Source organism: Leptosomus discolor, chromosome 3 (genome assembly GCF_034619465.1).
Source record: "Leptosomus discolor isolate bLepDis1 chromosome 3, bLepDis1.hap2, whole genome shotgun sequence".
Taxonomy (NCBI): domain Eukaryota; kingdom Metazoa; phylum Chordata; class Aves; order Leptosomiformes; family Leptosomidae; genus Leptosomus; species Leptosomus discolor.
The window spans coordinates 77,934,844-77,953,577 of record NC_141393.1 but is presented as its reverse complement, the minus strand read 5'-3'; the positions used below and the strand labels follow the sequence as shown (position 1 = coordinate 77,953,577).

At 38.1% G+C, this 18,734-nt stretch overlaps 1 protein-coding gene across 8 annotated transcripts in view; it reads left to right on the top strand.

The window, feature by feature from the left end:
• The first annotated feature begins 699 nt into the window (after positions 1-699).
• Positions 700-18,734, top strand: part of AGL (amylo-alpha-1,6-glucosidase and 4-alpha-glucanotransferase) — a 35,997-nt gene continuing 17,962 nt past the window's right edge. For 2 of the 8 annotated variants that reach the window (XM_086463511.1, XM_009949711.2), the window contains exons 1-16: positions 700-781; positions 3,292-3,502; positions 4,404-4,570; positions 5,025-5,228; positions 9,836-10,017; positions 10,247-10,373; positions 10,646-10,766; positions 10,947-11,049; positions 11,140-11,237; positions 11,794-11,933; positions 14,326-14,513; positions 16,044-16,167; positions 16,748-16,911; positions 17,457-17,558; positions 17,796-17,948; positions 18,029-18,179. In XM_086463511.1, the coding sequence (XP_086319637.1) occupies positions 700-781; positions 3,292-3,502; positions 4,404-4,570; positions 5,025-5,228; positions 9,836-10,017; positions 10,247-10,373; positions 10,646-10,766; positions 10,947-11,049; positions 11,140-11,237; positions 11,794-11,933; positions 14,326-14,513; positions 16,044-16,167; positions 16,748-16,911; positions 17,457-17,558; positions 17,796-17,948; positions 18,029-18,179 (2,317 nt within the window). Of the gene's footprint in view, positions 782-3,291; positions 3,503-4,403; positions 4,571-5,024; positions 5,229-9,835; positions 10,018-10,246; positions 10,374-10,645; positions 10,767-10,946; positions 11,050-11,139; positions 11,238-11,793; positions 11,934-14,325; positions 14,514-16,043; positions 16,168-16,747; positions 16,912-17,456; positions 17,559-17,795; positions 17,949-18,028; positions 18,210-18,734 lie in introns of all 8 variants that reach the window. The other 6 variants (XM_086463515.1, XM_086463513.1, XM_086463509.1 and 3 more) reach the window with 5 other exon arrangements.

Below are 18,734 nucleotides of genomic sequence, written 5' to 3'. Positions count from 1 at the left end.
GAGTCTGTCGCGGGTGCTGGCGAGTGCGTGAGTGACTGCCTGCCCGGCCAAGCCCGGAGCTGCCGCAGCAGGCGAGGGCGGACGGGCTGCTCCAGCCCCCGCCCTGGCTCCGCTCGGCCTCGGCAGCCGTCGCCCTCAGCGGGGAGCTGCGCCTCCGCCGCTCTCCGGGCCCGCTCGTGAGTATGGTGGGACGGCTGAGGCGGGCACCGCTTCCCGCAGAGGCAGGGCGGTGAGAAGGGGCCTGGCGGTGACTCCCGGCAGCACCGGGGCGAGCGGGGAGAGTGACAGGTGTCAGGCTCCCCCCCCCCCCCCCCCCCCCCCTCCGGGGGCGGCTCGGGCTGGGGGCACCTCCGCGGCTCTGGCTGCGGGCCGGGCCGCGCTGTGGGACGGGGAACTGCTCTTGGGTGCTGCTGGCGGCGGTCGCCGGCCGGGGGAGGGCTGGGTGCCTCCTGACAGCTCCCTCATCCCCTCCTCCCCCTCCTCCCCGCCCTGCCGCGCCTCGGCTCCTCACTCCCCCGGGGCTGGGGAACATGTAAGCGAGACCGGCGGCGTGAGGCGTTCCCAAGCGGCCGCCGTCCTCCCGGGGGTCGCCGCTGACCTGTGGGTTTTTGTCTGTGTTCCCCCATGGCAGGGCTCGCTTCTCCCTCCCCGAAGTGAGTCTCCTGGCGCGGGAGGAGCGCCGGACAGACGGCCGCAGCCATGCCGAGCGGTAAGGAGACGCGGCTGCTGCACCTCAGCGAGATGGAGAAGCTGGACAAGACCCTCTTCAGGCTGGAGCAAGGTAGGTCGGGGGCGGCGGGCTGCGGCCTCCTCAACCTCCTCCTCCTCCTCGGCGGGGAGCCCCCGGGGCCGGGTGAAAGGGAAATGGCCGGGAGCTCGCCACTTTCTTCGGGCAGCGCTGGAAAGGGAGCTCCCGCCTGCGACGGTGGTTTTCTGTTTGTTTGTTTTCTTGGTTTAATACGAAACGGTTTCTGACGTGCTTGCTTCCACTGCAGAGCTCCACGGGCTCCTGTCGTGCTTTGGTCTGACTCGTAAAACTCTCGAGAAATGAAGAGCAGATCGGCTAGGAGCTGTCAGTCTACAAGGGAATGAAGTGCAAAGCATTTTTTTAGACAGGCCCTGCAGGACAAGACCTCTCCTTTTATAACCTGTACTCCAGTAAACTGAAAAATTCCTCATAAGTCAAGCTCTCTAGTATTTATCTGCAATGTGTCATGCAGCACCCCATCTTTAATATTATAATTTTGAAACACAGCAGTAATACTAACAATGCAAAGTTTGAGGTAATGCTTCAGACTATGGGATCTTTAGCTCCTCCTAAATCTTACCTTGCCTATCAGATTTCTTATAGCTGTGCTGTGTTTCTGGCTGCATACTTCTAAGAACTTGACTTTATTTCTCTCTGAATATGTTTGTAAGTCTATTTGGAAAAAAAAACCCAAACCAAACCCACCCCACTAATTGGTCCACTATTACACTGATCAGCAAATTCAGGCTATAAAACTAAAGCTACTGACTTTAGAAACCATTTGTAATGATGCAACAATTTTTATTACTTATGAAACTTTGTAGGGTTTATTACTTTATATTACTGATTTAGGAACCTAATATCAAAGTGATTGGTGGAGGAACAAGATCTTTGATTTTTGAGACTAAGAATTCTGTTCAGCTATACTGACTTAAAAATTTTCTGACAGTCTAATCTAAGAAAATGTCAGTAGTGAAGAAGTACAGAATTGACCCTAACCTGCATTTTTAACTCATCCTTCGAACTGTGTAAATTTTGTTGGAAGGAGGCACACAGAAGTGCGTGGCTGTCAAAACACTCAAAGTGCCTCTGCTGGTAGCAGTCTCTGAGAGGGCATAGCTAATTTTGAGCACAGCATTCCTGATGTCAGTATAACTGTTGCAGGAAATAAGATATCAATGGCATATATCCCTGTGCTCTAATTTTAGTAATCCCTGTAATAAAATGATAAAATGTCAGAACAGTACTGGGAAGAGTATACTTAACCTTTCAAAAGTGATTTTTTTTTTTTAATGTAAGATTTATTTTATTCTTTTTTTTGCGGTCAGATGAGCTTCATTTTACCTGACGTTTACGATCAGATCCTAAATACACTGCTTTACATGGTGGTTTTTGGTGCAGTGGTGATTATGTTAATAAGAGAAACTGCGAGCTTGGTGAAACTTCCATTTGAATGTATTCATTCAGGCATTGAATTTGGTATTGGAGTCCCCATGATTCTACTTAATAAGCAAGTGACTCTTTCAACTTAAGATACTGGAACTTTACATCATTCAGGGTTTTTTTAATACTTTATAATTCATTATCTGTGCGTTAATAACTTGCTCTTTTCACAAATAGATTTCTTTTACTCCCAATTTTGGAGGCTGCTAGGGCTAGTAGGTGTTTTACTACAATTAACTACATCACTGGCATGTAACTTAGTGAAAGCTATTGTGCAAGCAGTTACACTTGTTTCAGTCACTTCAAAGGACCCTGTAATTAGCCATGCACATGATGGTGGCCCTTGTATCTGCAAGTGGAAACCTATTCTGAAACCTAAGTGGAATTTTTCATATCCAACTGGACAGACTACACTATGGTTTTAGGTCCTAATATTTTAACTTAACTTCCTTCTCATTATCATGGGTATCTTAAACCTAAATACTGCTCTTGCTTATGTGTGTGTGACCTGCAGCACGTAGACAAAATTTCCTTTGGTTTGTTGAGCTCTCTGGAAATTTTACGGTTTGTTTGTACTTTGTAGATTGCACACGAGTGTATGTCACTTTACAGTTAAAAGCATAAGGAATTTAGTGTTTCGTGAACCCTCAGTGGAGAGTGAAGGGATTTGAAATATTTTCTGTTTTGAAATATGTTCCTAATTTTTTTCAGATGTTTTTGTGGGTCAGCTTAGTATATACATTTGGTAAACCTAAATACTTGTATGTAATCCAGAGTCTGCATAAAATCGTATGTAGTCTTACGATCATGATGTTTGCTCTATTTTGTTTTTAAGACTTTTTATATACCAAAGAGGAGCAACTTGGAAAGAAGGTGGATAGTGCCATATAGGTGAAGGAGAAGGACTATATGTAAAGTGTGCAAAGAACATTAGGAAAGTAGGGAGAGATGATGCTGTAGAAATACACTATTCTGCTGAAATTCTTGGCAGATATGGTGGTTCACTCTTCTTAACATCAAATTACGATTTGTAATTACAGAAAACAAATATCTAGTCTTCCTGATAAAGTGATTTTGTCTTTTTTTTTTTTTTTCTTGAGGTTTTGAACTACAGTTCAGATTGGGCCCAACCCTTCAAGGCAAGCCTGTTACTGTGTACACAAATTATCCAGCTTCTGGAGAAGTATTTGATCGCCACAAGTTCAGGACACTATCATGGCACAATCCCACAGGAAAAGAAGATGACTCTGACAAGTACTGCAAGCTGGATCTCCAAATTTCTGGGTCATACCAGTACTATTTCAGTCTTGGGTAAGTGAAATTCTGTGCTTATAGCTACATGCAGTCTGCTCCCTTGGTCTACATTTTAACCTGAAGAAATCACTGTTAAGAATGAAAACATTTTTCCCATCCATTTTTCAAATTGCAACCATGGCCCTATCTGAATCTGCTGATGAAAGACAGTAGCTGTGGTGGTTGTTTCATACTTCCTGATGCAAAATATTCTGGACAATATACAGAACAAAGTTGATCGGTTTTCTGTGAATGTTGGAAAGGCAAGCCGTTTTTACAGGCTTTCAAAGTCATCGGCATTCTAAGTATCTGAATGATTAATTTGTGCTTTCTTCTCTGACTTTGAAGGTTGTTTTCTCTCTCTCTTGGACAGAGGTTCTAGCATTCTTTACTTCATATTCTTCACTTCCTCCTTCGTTGCAACAGGACAAGCGCAGAAGAGAATGCCAGTATCTGTAACGATTGTACACTGGTACTCTGTGTTTCTGGAGGATGGGTGGTTAAATTCCCTCAGGCTTAAAAGGGCTTGTAGCTCGGGTATCTTCCCAAGGCTGGTGCTCCAAATGGAGGTCTCTGTACAAAAGATGGGCAGTTATACTTTCTTTGTTTCTGGCCATGTTCTAAAAGGAGGAACCAGTAGCCTGTCTCAGAAAACAAGAAAGGTATCTCACTTTTGCAGAGAGTTTAAAGCTCTGTGTCCCAATTGTATTCTTGTAAGTCCAATAGAAAGATGATGCTTAAAAGACTCTGCAGTGTTTCCTATTCTCTTCAGGTGCCCTGCAGTCCTATTCCCCACCTCCCCCCAACGACTGTACTGGGCTACTGTGGTTTTGAAATTGCTGTGTTTATTGGATTCTCTTTCTGAAACTGGCTGGTACAATCGGTTTTTACTATACTAATGAAAATTAATTTTTCCTAGAAATGAAAAAAGTGGCGGAGGTTACATAGTTGTGGATCCTATTTTGCATGTTGGAGCTGATAATCATGTGTTACCTTTGGATTGTGTTACACTCCAGACGTTCCTCGCTAAGTGTCTGGGACCGTTTCATGAATGGGAGGATAGGCTTAAAGTTGCAAAAGAAACAGGTAACGCAAATACACATATTAAAGGGTATATGTTTTTGTCTTATGATCAAAAAACAAAGTTACGCTGAAGAGCTTCAGTGTAAATAGCTCATTTGTTCTTTAGTTTGTAGATTCAATATTTTCCACTAGATTCAATTTAGTTCACAGATTAAGTGAGAGAAATGATTAAAGTGTTTGCAGAGGTGCAAAAATTCAGGGATTTCCCCGTACAGAAAACCACTTTTGTTTATTTGTTTTGAGTTCAGGTAGACTTGGAAGTTTGTAGAACTGACAGGGTGATTTTTAAAGCTTGTGTTATGTAGAATTTCAAGGGGAAGATTCAAATTAATTTGCACTCGTTACTCCAAACACTAGCTTTAAGTATATGTTATAACCGTAGTTTACTATGCTTCTTTCAATTAACTTTGACTGAAATTTGTTTTTCTTATTAAATAAATGGCTTCTTATTACATAGGTTACAACATGATTCATTTTACACCACTGCAGAAGCTTGGACTGTCTAGATCATGTTATTCACTGGCTGATCAGTTAGAAGTAAATCCTGACTTTTCCAGCCATAATAAAACGTGCACTTGGAGCGATATAGGAGCTCTTGTGGAAAAACTGAAAAACGAATGGAATATGCTTTGCATCACAGATGTAGTCTACAATCATACTGGTATGATTTTTGTGTGTGTTAGTAAGCAGATTGGTCCTATAATTGTATTTCATTATTTCCTTTAACTTTCCCCCCTTGAACCCATCTTTTAGTAGCTGTTTTAAGTAACTTCATTGTCTCTGTCTTTGAATCTCTCAAATCCAGGACAACTCTTTACGATTATGACTGATACGTCTCCATAACAGATGTAAAAGAATCTAGTATTGTTACTGAAAGACTGAATAGAGCCCTTAGAGAGAATTAATGAACTGTGCATGTGTCTATTTTTACAATATGCTTATTTTTATGATCTGCAGTGTGCAGCTCCCACATAAATGAATGGAATCTGTGTTATGAATTACTTGGTGAACATAAACTGAGTACTTTCTTGTTAAACAGGATATTATTCTTGTAGCTGCTCTAAGTTGGATGTAGTATGCAGACAACAAACAATAGGGACAAGAGGCTAGGATTAAGCAATGGAGGAAATGTTACAGCACAGTCTGTGAGGAAAGAGGGGGAAAAAAGTAGCTTTGTATTTGGGCTGGGATTTCTTTAAGCATAGATATGCCAATACATTGAAGGCTTTACTTCTCTTAATTTCTTGAGGGATTTTCTTCAGTGGGTTTTCTTCAGTACGATCTGATGAAATTTAAATTATAGTACTTCATCATTTGTAATTTTGTAGATTATTTGGATAATGAGTTTACTTTGATTATGTTTATAATGCAGTTTTCATCTTATGCTGTTATCCTAGAGATCACAATGATTAGCCTTCTCATAGTAGAGAGTACAACAAATGGTTATGTATGTTGATGTTACAGTCCTTTGAGGCTTTAAAAAACCCTAACCAGAGGTATCAGTGAATTTCAGGCTTTATTTGCTTTAGTTCTTTGGTGTTGACTGCTGCCAAACATTCCTATCCAATCAGTCTGCAATGCAGTGTGGGCCCTCTTGTTTGCCCTGTCTGTCTGTTGAAAAGTTACTAAGTATAGTTATTGGCCATGTGTCTGAGGGAATTGGGCTGTTAAACATTCTCCCAATTTTGGATAAAAAATTTCTTGCACTTTGCCAACTACAAGTCCAGTTTCTCACACGTGCTTGAGATCCTGTTGTCTTTTTACTGTGTATATTTGCATGCTACCAAGGAGAATATTTTTATGGATAGAAATACCTAACTCCAAACTAACTCTTAGTCTCCAAAATACATCTGGGAAGAAAAATGTCATGCTATTTGGCTACATTTGTAGAAGGAATTTTTCAGGTTACATTCAGAGTTCCACATAATCTTCACTGGGATGGGTGACTAAACATTTATACTATGGTGAAGGGATGTTTTGAAGTGTCTTCTAACAGGATGGAAATAGTCAGATGACCACGGTTCTGACTTACATCATTAACCTGATGACTTTGTTTCCTGCTTTCAAACTCGAATATTTTCCCCCCTCTTCGTTGTTTGTAATCAACACTCTTGATTTGCACCTGACTCCAGACTTTGTTAAATGCCAAATTTAGCGTAAGCAGGAAGACATGTTGATAAATGTCTTGAGTAGGCGATAATGTTGTATATGCCTGTGGAGCTTTACTGGGGGCTTTTGAAATAAGAAAACAGGGAAATAGTTTTTGGGGTTCCTTTTGTCTGGATCTTCATTAGATGGAAATTTACCTTAACTTTGCCAGGGGGTGTATTTTAATTAAACAGTAATTTCTAGTAGTTAAATTAATTCATCCCTGCACATTAGGGTAATTTAATTGTAAGACATATTTCTTAGACCATTTGAATCTAAAAGGCACAAAATGTATAGTCAGTTATTTTGAGCAGATTATGGATACTTGCACATCGTTATTAATTCTGCAGCATGTCTGCATTAAAAGCTTAAGTTGTCTCACAGTAAATCCTCTAATGCTGATAATTCTAACAGCCCATGACCCCTCAGCTTACAGTGGTTGTATCCGTAGGTAGTTTTGCTTTCTAGCTGAGACCACTGTATAAAAATGGCAATGCTTCCCCTCTGTTGCTGTTCAAAGTCAGACAGCTCACTTTCAGTACTCAGTGGATAAGCTCAGGTGTTTGGTTTTTACACTGGAGCGGAGAACAGACTGCTTGCACAGTAGAGAATGGTGGGAATCAGGTTTTGGTGTTAAAGTCTCTGTTAGGCTCTAGTGAAAGCCAGCATCTATTGCCTGCCTTTACTTTTAAAGTAGATGCATGCGCTGATGTTAAATATAGATGCACCTTTGGCATGTTAGCAGGAGTATCGCAGATAAACTTGCAAGCCCTGCCTGGTAACTGGGTAGATGTGCCCTTTTTGGGCTGCCATTTTCTTAAAAGTGTTCAAACACCCTCAAATAAGAACCATTTACTTTTCACCTGGAAACAGAAAAAGGAGAGTTGTTTTTCTGTTTTGTTTGTTGTTGTGGTTTTTTTTTTCCCTGAGCTTTCGGTGGCTGTAACAAAGTAATAAAAATAAACTGAAATTAATTATATCTGTATCTTTCAGAAGAGGCTACTGTTGTCTAGTTGCAATTTAACACTTGAATAAAGCCTGCTTCCAAGCACTTGACTAATCACTCCAAACACCACCTTTTCTCAGCTTTATAAAGGGGAGGGAAAAAAGTCATCTTGGGCAGTGAGCATCACTACTAAATATTAACTTTGAGTTTCATTTATATAACAGTGAATTAGTCCTTTGAAAAATGTGAAATTACTTTCTTAAAAATTTAGTTAATTTTAGAAATTGTTTTCTGTAATTACTCATCTTAATATTTCCATATTTTGTACTTATGTGTATTTTTTGCCTCACTAACAAATTTAATCACAGGTGATGTTTGAGGCAAATTTTTTTCTGCAGAATTAGATTTCTTTTCGTGTTATGTTGTGAATCATTGGAGCTTACCTTCTGATTAGAAAATATTATTCTGTTCCGTACTAGAATTAGTGGAAGGCCTGTTGACTTTTTCTTCTGCATGCCTAATACCTTAGATTTAAAGGATATATTGTCTTTTTAGAATTGTATTTAGTCATGAGTCCTTTATAGTAAGTCATGGTTCTTGCTAGATGAATAGAGTAAGCCAGGTTTGCTTTTTGGAGAAAAATGTATTTTTAAAAAAAAAAGATGAGGGGATCTGATTGGCCTAGAAAAGCCTTTAACAGCCTGAACTTTATGTAACTTTCAAATAAATATGGTGGGGTTTAGCTGTAGGTGGCATTTAAACCATGAAGATCTTAATTTCCACAAATGATTTGACCTTATAAAGATGGAATTTTGCTATGTTCATAATGGCCTTGAGATATAATGTAAGTGGATGTTCAGAAGAGCTGTTCATACTATAGACTGAGAGAGTACACTCTTTTCTTTCCCTTTGACATTTATGTTTGAACTTCTTCGAACTAAGCAAACTTGGGGCTTAGCTGTTAATTGTGCTGCTATAATTTTGGACACCGTAATGGCTCGCTGTTCATGTTCCCAATATGATAATTTGTTAATATGTTTTCCCTTGTGTGAAGTGCTATTTCTATTTTTCTCTGCTCTTATAAAACATTGGATTAATAAGACATTTCTATGAGAAATTATTTTAAAGAAACCTTGTAAAACCTGAGTAAAAATAATTTTTTGTTCTTGTGCATTCTGGGCCCTTTTTTTTTTTTTTTTTACATTTAGTTTTTCAATTGCAGAGACTAATGAAGAAGAATGTGACAATTATTTTCAGTTAAACGGTGTTTAGGACAGTTCCAAAAATGGAAAGAAATTGACTCTTGAGGATTTTTCTTCATTGTCATACTTCCAAAATCAAAATTCTCTCTTCTATATATGTATTTACTCATACTGCTGCATGCACACTGTTGTCTATATTAGAATTTTAGATCTGTTTTCTAGTGAAGGCTCCTTACCTTCTCTGAATTAATTCTTAATGTTCAGCATCTCTTCTGGTGCTTGTTAATGCTACAAGGGAAGTTTAGAAAATAGCCACAGTAGAGTGTAGTGTTTGATCTGAACTAGTGTTCCATTTGTATGCACCACACAGTGCACTCCTCTTCCTGTGTCAGACTTGGTGGCATCTCTTCCCACCACTCTGCTTCATCTTATGTATATAATGGTCACAGCTCATCCTTTCTTAAAAGCCCTTTTAACTAAGTTTTTCATTAATTATTCCTTGGGCAGTGTGCATGCTGGCTGTGTGTGTATCATCTGATAGGGTTAAGAATATTAAAAAATGAACAGCTTAGGCCAACTTAAGTCTTGGCTTGGGACTTATGTTTGGCTTTCAACACACAAAGAGCATTTCATGTCCCTTATTTGATGTATTTTCTGTAACAAAAATGGGATTCCTTTTTTATGTAAGTGTTTTCGAATTGGTGGTACTATTGCAAATTTTTATGTAACTAACAAAAAGTTTCTCTGCAGTCTCTGCAAGACGAATGCCTATTAGTACTGCACACCTGTGCATAAGACATGGTTTTCTATCGGCATGGAAAACTTTAGTTGAAGTGTGAACTAACTATACATGCCGTAGTACCTTAACTCCTTGGTGTTAAGACATTTGCACAAAACAACTAAGTGTTCAGCTTGTGTACTTACTTTTTTCTTTTTTTTTTTTTCCCCCCCTTCCTCCTTTTCTTGAATAAGCTACTAACAGTGAATGGCTCAGGATGCACCCAGAATGTGGCTATAACCTTGTAAATTCTCCTCACCTGAAGCCAGCTTGGGTCTTGGATAGAGCTCTGTGGCACTTTACCTGTATGGTGGCTGACGGAAAGTATATTGCTAAAGGGGTCCCTCCCTTGATTGAAAATGATCAACACCTGAATGTAAGTGAACCAGGACTAAGTATAAGCTAATGAACGCTATAAATAGCTGAATAAACCCTTGATATTTTGAAGGTTGTGGAAATACACAAAAATGGTGTAGACTTTGCAGATATATTTAAGGAAATAACCCTCTACTCGCCAGTTTCTTAGTAATTCATACAAGCACGTAGCTTTTCTTAATTATCTCAGTCATCAACATTATTAACTAACATGATTTTTATTTTTACAGTGTATCCGTAAAATAATTTGGGAAGATATATATCCAAAAATTAAATTGTGGGAATTTTTCCAAGTGGATGTTAACAAAGCTGTGCAGCAATTTAGAACCCTTCTAACTCAAGGTAAAGGAAGAGTATGTTGCTGAAGCATGTGGATTGTATATTTATACTTCAATAAACTTATAGGTAAACTTAACAGTAAGCTGGAAAACAAAATAATCCTGATTTTTTGCTATGTGAGAAATCTGCTGTGCTGATTTAAACATACAAGAATGTTTTGAGGGCTTTGCACCCCTTCAAAGCCTTTATCTACCCATATCTTGCTTATGCTAGGATTATGAAAGTTGTATGTCTCTTAAGTGTAATTCCTATTTTTACTTTATGAATACTCTTTTCTATCTTGTTCTTAGGCAAAATGAGCACTAAATCTGATCCAAATCAACATCTTCAAATAGTTCAGGACCCTGATTATAGGCGATTTGGCTGCACTGTAGATATGAATATAGCGTTGGCAACATTCATACCACACAGGTATTGTATTATTGATTACAAGTTAAAATCACAAACGTAGCTAAATTTGCGGAAACAAATAAATTAAACTATTCAGTAATGGGAAAAATTTAATTTTTCATTTCTTTTAGTTATGTATACTGCATGTTTTAAGAATAAATTATTCTAATTGTTCTCTGCTTTTAATGTCCTCCTGATAAGCAATGGACCAGCTGCAATAGAAGAATGTTGTAACTGGTTTCGCAAGAGGATTGAGGAACTGAATGCTGAACAGTACAGACAAACTAATCACCATCAAGAGCAGGTCTTATAGTTACTCTGTTTTAATGCTGAATCGTTTTAAATTGCAAATAAATGCAAGCATTTCAATAATGCATAATTTAATTACTTCTAGGCTGTCACTTGTCTTGTGGGGACTGTGGTTTATGAACGACTGGCTGGTGATGGTCCTAAGCTGGGTCCCATCGGTAGAAAACATCCTTTAGTTACCAGGTATTGTTTTGTTTTGTTTTAGAATTTGTCCAGGGAAAGTGAGTTCAAAGTTCATTAAAGGTATACATTTATATGTACAAGTATGTGTTTTCTTTCCCATGGACAAATGCCACTTAATGAATTGACTGTCTTTTGTAAGCATCAGTGATAACTGTTTAATGAACAAATGTGACCAGAGAGAACAAAACAGTACTTGGAACACATCAAAGCCTTACATAGTGCAAATAGCTATTGTAGGTGGAAGAAGGGTGGAACTAGGAAAGCTTGCACTGTTCAAGTTTGATGTACTTGATGCCACTCATGTATCTGAAGAGCTAGGGCTTTAATCTTACATTACCAGCTGACACCAAGATAGTGGCAACACCTGTCCTTTCTCCTTCAAGGCATGCTGCAAAATAGAAAACTCCCTGTCACTTATAGTCTAGCTTTTTTTGTATCTTGTTTTATCTACAAGCCAGTTCATAGCAGATATTTTAACTTCAAAGACAATGAATTTCAGCTTAGGTTACCTTATGTGGCTTTTTTTTTTTTTTAAAATTGCCTCTCTGTTCTGTAGGTATTTTACTTATCCATTCAAAGAGCTGACTGTGGAGGAAGAAGAAACTATGATACATCAGCCGGATAAAGCTTGTTATTTCATGGCTCATAATGGCTGGGTTATGGGAGATGATCCTCTTAGAAACTTTGCAGAACCAGGTTTGTAAAAGAACTTTGAATCATCTTATAAAACTTCTGATATTTTAGCCAAAGCAAAAATGATTTTATTTAATCTATTTTTTTTTCCAGAGGTATTCCTATGAAGCTGTAGAGTAGCAGATACTCAGTTTACAGCACTTTAGTTTCCCAGTCAGCATACAGATCAACTGTAAGAACTGGGATTTGAGGTAGAGTTTTGCAAGATTTAGGAGGGGAATTACCAGCTTTCTGGCACTGCAGTGGGGACATCCTGCCTCTCCACTTTTGCCATTGTCTTTGTTGCTTACTTTGTACTTTGTTCTAACACCACTGCTTGTTGACATTTCCATAAGACGACAGTGTAGCAGAAAACTGATGCAATAAAAAGGTGGATAGTAATTTACTGCATCCTTGAAAGGTCCAGTGAGTGGCAGTCAGGCAGTCAAGAGATGACCCAGCTAATGCAAATTAAGAATGCAGATTACTTGGAAGGGTATGAAATCACCATGCACTAAAATACTGTATTCTGCCTCCTTTGGGGTCAGCATCGTTATCTGATAGAAGTAAGGTTGACAACTCCTGTTTTCAGAGGAGAAATTCACTTTGTAAACAAAGGCCAGTTTAATTCTAATTGAAAACTTCTATCTAAGAGTTTGTCTGCTTAGAAGATAATCTGATTGATACTCCAGAATGATCAGGAGTTAACAAACACCTCATTTCTGCAAAATAATATACAGCCCTTCCACTGCTTTTTTATTTACTTTTTTCTTCTTCGCAAGGATGACGATAATATGCATTTCAAGGGTGGTTTTGTTCAGTTGCCTTTCAGCTAATTGCCTTTTCTCCTGGGCAGACTGTTGTGTTTTTTCCTTCAGTCACTGGCTTTATTAACATACCTAACCTCCATTACTGAGTTTTCTCTCTTAATTCACCTACAGCTTTTTGACTGCTTGATACTTGTGTTATACCTTTGTTTTATGCCAAACATTATTTCAACTGAGCATGCAGTGTGAAAAGATGATACATAAGGGCACAAATATAGGAATTGCAAAACAAATGCAGCTAGTTCTGTAAATTGCCCTTAAAAAAAAAAAATAATCATGGTGTACGTTGAAAGAAAGCAGATTTTTCTGTCCGTGTAGCTATGTTGCCATTAGTAAAGATAAAAGGTGGGCTGTGCTTAAGTGAATATTTTTGGAAGTAGTGGTGACTTACAATCCCTGCTCTATACTTACTGGCTGCATACTCTTGTGTGTCTTTCATTGCATAGGCCAAATCACTTAGGTGTCCATAATGTGAGCCTTAGGAAATGAGTCTGTCTGAAAAATAATCTCTGCTAAGGCAGGATTACTTTTCAGCTGAACAAGCTTCCTGATCTAATTCAAGGTTCAACCACTAAAATAGCTGTGGTGGTGCATCGGTATAGCTGGTCCAGGAGCAGCAGAAAGCCATGGAGTAGCTATGTCTTACCCATCCCGAGTGGTGCTGACCCTGTTCGTGCTTTGATCAGTTTTAGATTAAGATGACTATAAATAAACCTTCAGAAGACTGATGGCTCAAAAATAATTGTATTTCTCTTCTGTGGGGTCTGATTATTGGCAATTCCATGGTTGTTACGTGTTGCAAATAGCGTGGGGTTTTGGTGGGCTGGTGGGTTTGTTTTTTAAATTATATTACTGCCCTTATGGAGTACATGATTTATATAGGACAGAAGTCACTTTTTTAGGTATGACTGGTTATTTAAGTCTTTGTCACAGTTAGTATAATAATCTGTTAGTATATTCTGTGCAGTAAGTATATTACAGGTGAACTCAGATTTAAAGATTTTTTTTTTAATTGTATCAAAAAGAAGGCAAAAATAGTACATGGATGGAGGATAAATATTTTCATACACACAAAAATTATTTAGGGACTTTGTCCATTTAAGTGACCTACCTGCTTAAGCACTTTGGAAAGTTGCCTTACATCGTCACAGTCTGCTGTTAACAGAAAATAAAATTTTAAATTGTGGCTGTGGCAGTTAATTTACCATAACAGTGAGATGCTTTTTTGAATTTGGCCAGTCTAAACAACTGAACTACTAGTTTTGTTCATTTGTTTGCTGCTTTTTTCTTTTTTTTTTTCCTCAAGTGTAGTTTTTATACTGAAGAATTAAAAGAGGTTTGATTTCAATCTGAAAAATTATTTCAATATCACTATAGAAGTTAAATATACCCTTGGAGTAATCTGAAATTATACATCAGTGTAGGGTGTATAGATTTTGAGTTGATATGGTTATTGTTAGAATTTTTACTCTTCATCACAGTGTTCTCCTACTCTTCAGCAGTAGAAAATGAAATACCACATTTTCATTTTGGTGCACATTCAATACTATACATCTATACACGCAATAGTGAATTTATTTCCCTTACAGGTTCAAATGTTTACCTGAGAAGAGAGCTTATTTGTTGGGGAGACAGTGTGAAACTGCGTTACGGTAATAAACCTGAAGACTGTCCGTACCTCTGGGCACATATGAAAAAATACACTGAAATGACTGCCAAATATTTCCATGGTGTTCGTCTTGACAACTGTCACTCAACACCTATTCATGTAGCTGAGGTACGCAAAATTAAGCGTGTTTATTATAAAACAGCTCCTGTCTGTGAAATAATTCCTGCACTGTTGCTATAAAATCTGCAGGATCTGCATGGCAGAGTTTGCGTGTGAATGAATCTTCCTCATAGCATAAGCAAAGTTTGTTGACTGCTGATGTTTAGATACAGTTTCAGTTACTCTGAACAGTTAGTGGAGTGGTGTAGCTATTGTATCTCTTAATTCTCTACTTTAGCTGAAATATTGCAGATGGACCTGGCTAACTTTCCCCTCACGCAGCTATGGACTTAGTGCAGGACTGCCAGTATCCAGTATGTCAGTTTTAGCTGGGGTCATTGCCAAGACTTGGTTACAAGTCTTGGTGTTTCTTTGCCATACATATTTTGCTATGCTGAATTAAACAGGAAGTGGTTTACTTCCCAGAATTTAAAAATTGGTAAAGAGCACCTGCAAAACCTTTAGTCTGGCAGGCTTATTGCTAAGATTAGTGCTTACCATTTACCATGGAGCTGAGTGCATCCAGAAATTGTACTTACCTAGCAAATTAGCTTTAAATAGATTTGAGTAGTGCAGCTTGTTAGAGCTTAGTCTTAGCTTACTTAGGTAACTAAGTCTATGAAGAGCTCTCTGAAACAAGTTGTTTTTCCCACACAAAAGTTCTAAGTGGCTCTTAAATGCAGTCATTTCAAAACTTCAGCCATTCTTTCATTTATTGTTACTATTTTTTTGAATGGTAACTTTGAGGCTTACACTGAAGTCTTCCTCAGATTTCTTACCTTGCAGGTATCTCTTTTATCTGAGATTCTGTTTAAAAACAACGTTGTAATTAGCTTAAAATCTTCAGAGAATTTCGTAGAATTACTCAGTCCATAAATAATCTCTGTGAAATATAAATACGGTTTTCTGAATCTTACCTGTTGTTAATATTTTTAATGAACTGAATGTGTGACTCATTTGTGTTTGGTTAATATTCATGTTAATGATTGCATATACATAGCTGACAATGGATGTCTTGCATTAAAAATGTATTATGATCTATAGGAGATGCTAGCAACAGCCAGATCAGTCAGACCTAATCTTTATGTGATAGCTGAACTCTTCACGGGCAGTGAGTACATTGACAATGTTTTTGTCAACCGCCTGGGAATTACCAGCCTGATTAGAGGTACAATAAGCAGTTGAAAATTATGTAGGATTGTTGTGTATGGTTTGGAGTTTCTAATGTGAAACTAACATTGGTATGCTTTTTTGTTTGTTTTTTTCCTTACATATTCATGTTCTTTGCTTATGCAATTACCTTTTCTTCTTTATGTTCTATTTAACTTCTCCTGTGTTGTATGCTAATTCTTGATTTTTGCTTATGTTTGTGTGTCCTTTTCTGTGTAACGACTTTTTTTGTTCCTTAATTTTGGCTTTCTATTTATCTTTGCTGCATGGCATTTTCCTATTGTCCAATCCCTGCCTAGCTTTGAAACTTGTCCTTTTTTGTATCTACCTTTCCCCTTTCTGTGGCTTTTTTGGCTGTGCTTTTTGCAGTACATGCTGGACACAGCTAGAAAATTGCGAGCCGATTTGTATGTAGTGGCTGAACTGTTCACAGGAAATGAGGAGCTGGACAATATCTTTGTGAATAGGCTGGGCATTACCTCCTTAATAAGAGGTAGGCTTGCTGTGTGTGTGGTCTCTTTCCAACAAGAGATGATAGATGACGTGCTTTTTCCAAGGAAAAGGTTTCTTCTGGATTATGCACTTTTTATTTCATACTCTGTGTAATCGGAAGTACAGTTTTTGTGTTGTGATTTTTTTGATACTCAGCAAAAAATAGAGCACTAGCTGTGAAACAAGAGAAGGCATCCTGCATTAGTTCACAGAAGGTTAAATATTTCATTCTTATTCTAGCAAGAGAAAAAGAAGTTGTAGCACAGTTCTGCTATGCAAGTGTTGCATCATGTCTGATTTTTGTTGCATGAGTTTCTTAAAGCCTATGAGAAAGTTTCAGATCTCTGCTATTTTCTCCCTTTTTTCCCTTAACTTTCTGTAATTTAACATACTCTAGTGAATGGAATACTCCAAGGTTGTGTATCCACATTGGAGAATATAGCTATGTGATTTCTTTTCTTTTTTTTTGATGATTGAATGCACCAAAATAACAACTGTGAAACGCTGCATTAACATCTTTGTGCCTGCTGTACTCTATGGTAGTTATTCTTAAGCAAACACTTACCTATTTTGTTCTTTAGAGGCGATGACTGCTTATAATAGCCATGAAGAGGGAAGGTTAGTTTATCGCTTTGGAGGTGAACCTGTTGGCTCTTTTGTTCAGCCACGTTTGAGGCCTTTGATGCCAGCTATTGCTCATGCACTGTTTATGGATATTACACATGATAATGAATGTCCAATTCAGGTAAGCACCTAAACTGAAAAACAAAGTTTACATTTAGTGTTTTCTGAATTGATATTTCTGAACCATGGAGGGCTTAGTGCGATCTGGATGTCTTTCCTGAGCAGTATTGAGGAAGAATGTGTTTCAGATTGTCAAGTTTCCATGCAGAGAATAAAACTTTATAACAGCTCCCCCTGATGTTCCAGATTTTGTCTGTCAAGGGAAAAAGGGTCTAAATCTACTTAATGAGCTGTTTTGATTCTTTCATTCGAGCTACTATCAGTGGTTCTGTCTCTGCTGTTAAGCTCTTCTCCAAAGCTCCTGTTTTACAGGAGAGAAAAAGTGGTGGGAATTGGAATGCTTATTTTTGAGGGTTTCTCTTACGTTGCTTTTGTTAGTGCATTGGTAGTAATTTTTTTCAATAATTCTGTTGTGATTTGGAACATTATGATCATGTGATTTAGCAGCTTCTCTGTTAAACTGAGTATATCTTCTGTATGCTGAATTGGGAGGGATGAATTATGTCCTTGTTTCACTATTTATTGCCTATTTATTTTTTAATGTAGCACCGATCTGCATATGATGCTCTTCCTAGTGCCATGATTGTTTCCATGGCATGCTGTGCTACAGGAAGCACCAAAGGCTATGATGAACTAGTACCACACCAGGTATGTGCCTAGAATTTAGCTCTTAAGTTACTTTTAAAAATGTAAAGTTCTTTATTTTTGTCCTAGGACAGATATGTTAACGTTGTTTATTTGAAATTCCAAGCAGTTTACTAGCTGGCATTACTTCAGATTGTCCAATTTCACATGAAATTTGAATTGATTATATAGTTGGTTGGTTGCTTTTTTTTTTTTTTCCAGAGAAGTTGACATTTGCTTAAATCTTCATTTCTTTTACAGATCTCTGTAGTATCTGAGGAGAGGTTTTATGCAAAATGGAATCCAGCAGCACACCTGACTTCTGGTGAAGTTAATTTCCAAACAGGAATTCTAGCAGGAAGGCTGGCCATAAACAGGCTGCATCAGGAGCTAGGGGCTAAAGGCTTTAATCAGGCAAGAAGTGAGGGTAACACTGTGATTTCTCCACATGTGTGTTCTGAGTGAGCACAGTTGCGATGGTATGTCTTTTCTAGGTGTATGTAGATCAAGTTGATGAAGATATAGTGGCAGTGACAAGACATTGCCCTAACACACACCAGTCTGTTGTGGCTGTGAGTCGAACTGCCTTCAGGGATCCTAAAACTTCCTTCTACAGTAAAGAGGTACCTGAAATGTGCATCCCAGGTAATCAGATTTCTTTTCAAGAGATGGCAGGTGTACCAAAAATTAAATCTATTCTAAATATATACTTTTTAACTTCAAACACATTAAGTCAATGAGAATTTTCAGTATATAACAGTCCTTTTATATGTACTACCGTGCATGCACCAAAAGTGGTTAAAGAAACAATAACAAACTTCCCTTGCTTCAGGTTTTCAAAGGCGTTCGTATTGAGCGTGCTTCCTGCTAGGAGCTTCCCATCCATGAGGGTGTGGTTTTGTTTACTGTCTTGTTTGTGAACTGGTGAGAAATAGTTAACAGCAAGATGGTTAGTGGGACACACACACACAAATTACTATTTATTGTAACACTGGGGAAAAGGGCTAAAATCTTACCATATTTGTCAATGTCATTGCTATTTAGCTTTCTTATATATGACCATATATAAGATGTATTTTATATATGAGAGATGTATCTTCAAACTACAAAAATAACAAGAAACAGCTTTGTACTGCGTAAGTTAATATAAAGATAATATGCAAAGTATTTACTATACTTAATAGTAGCAAAGTATAACGA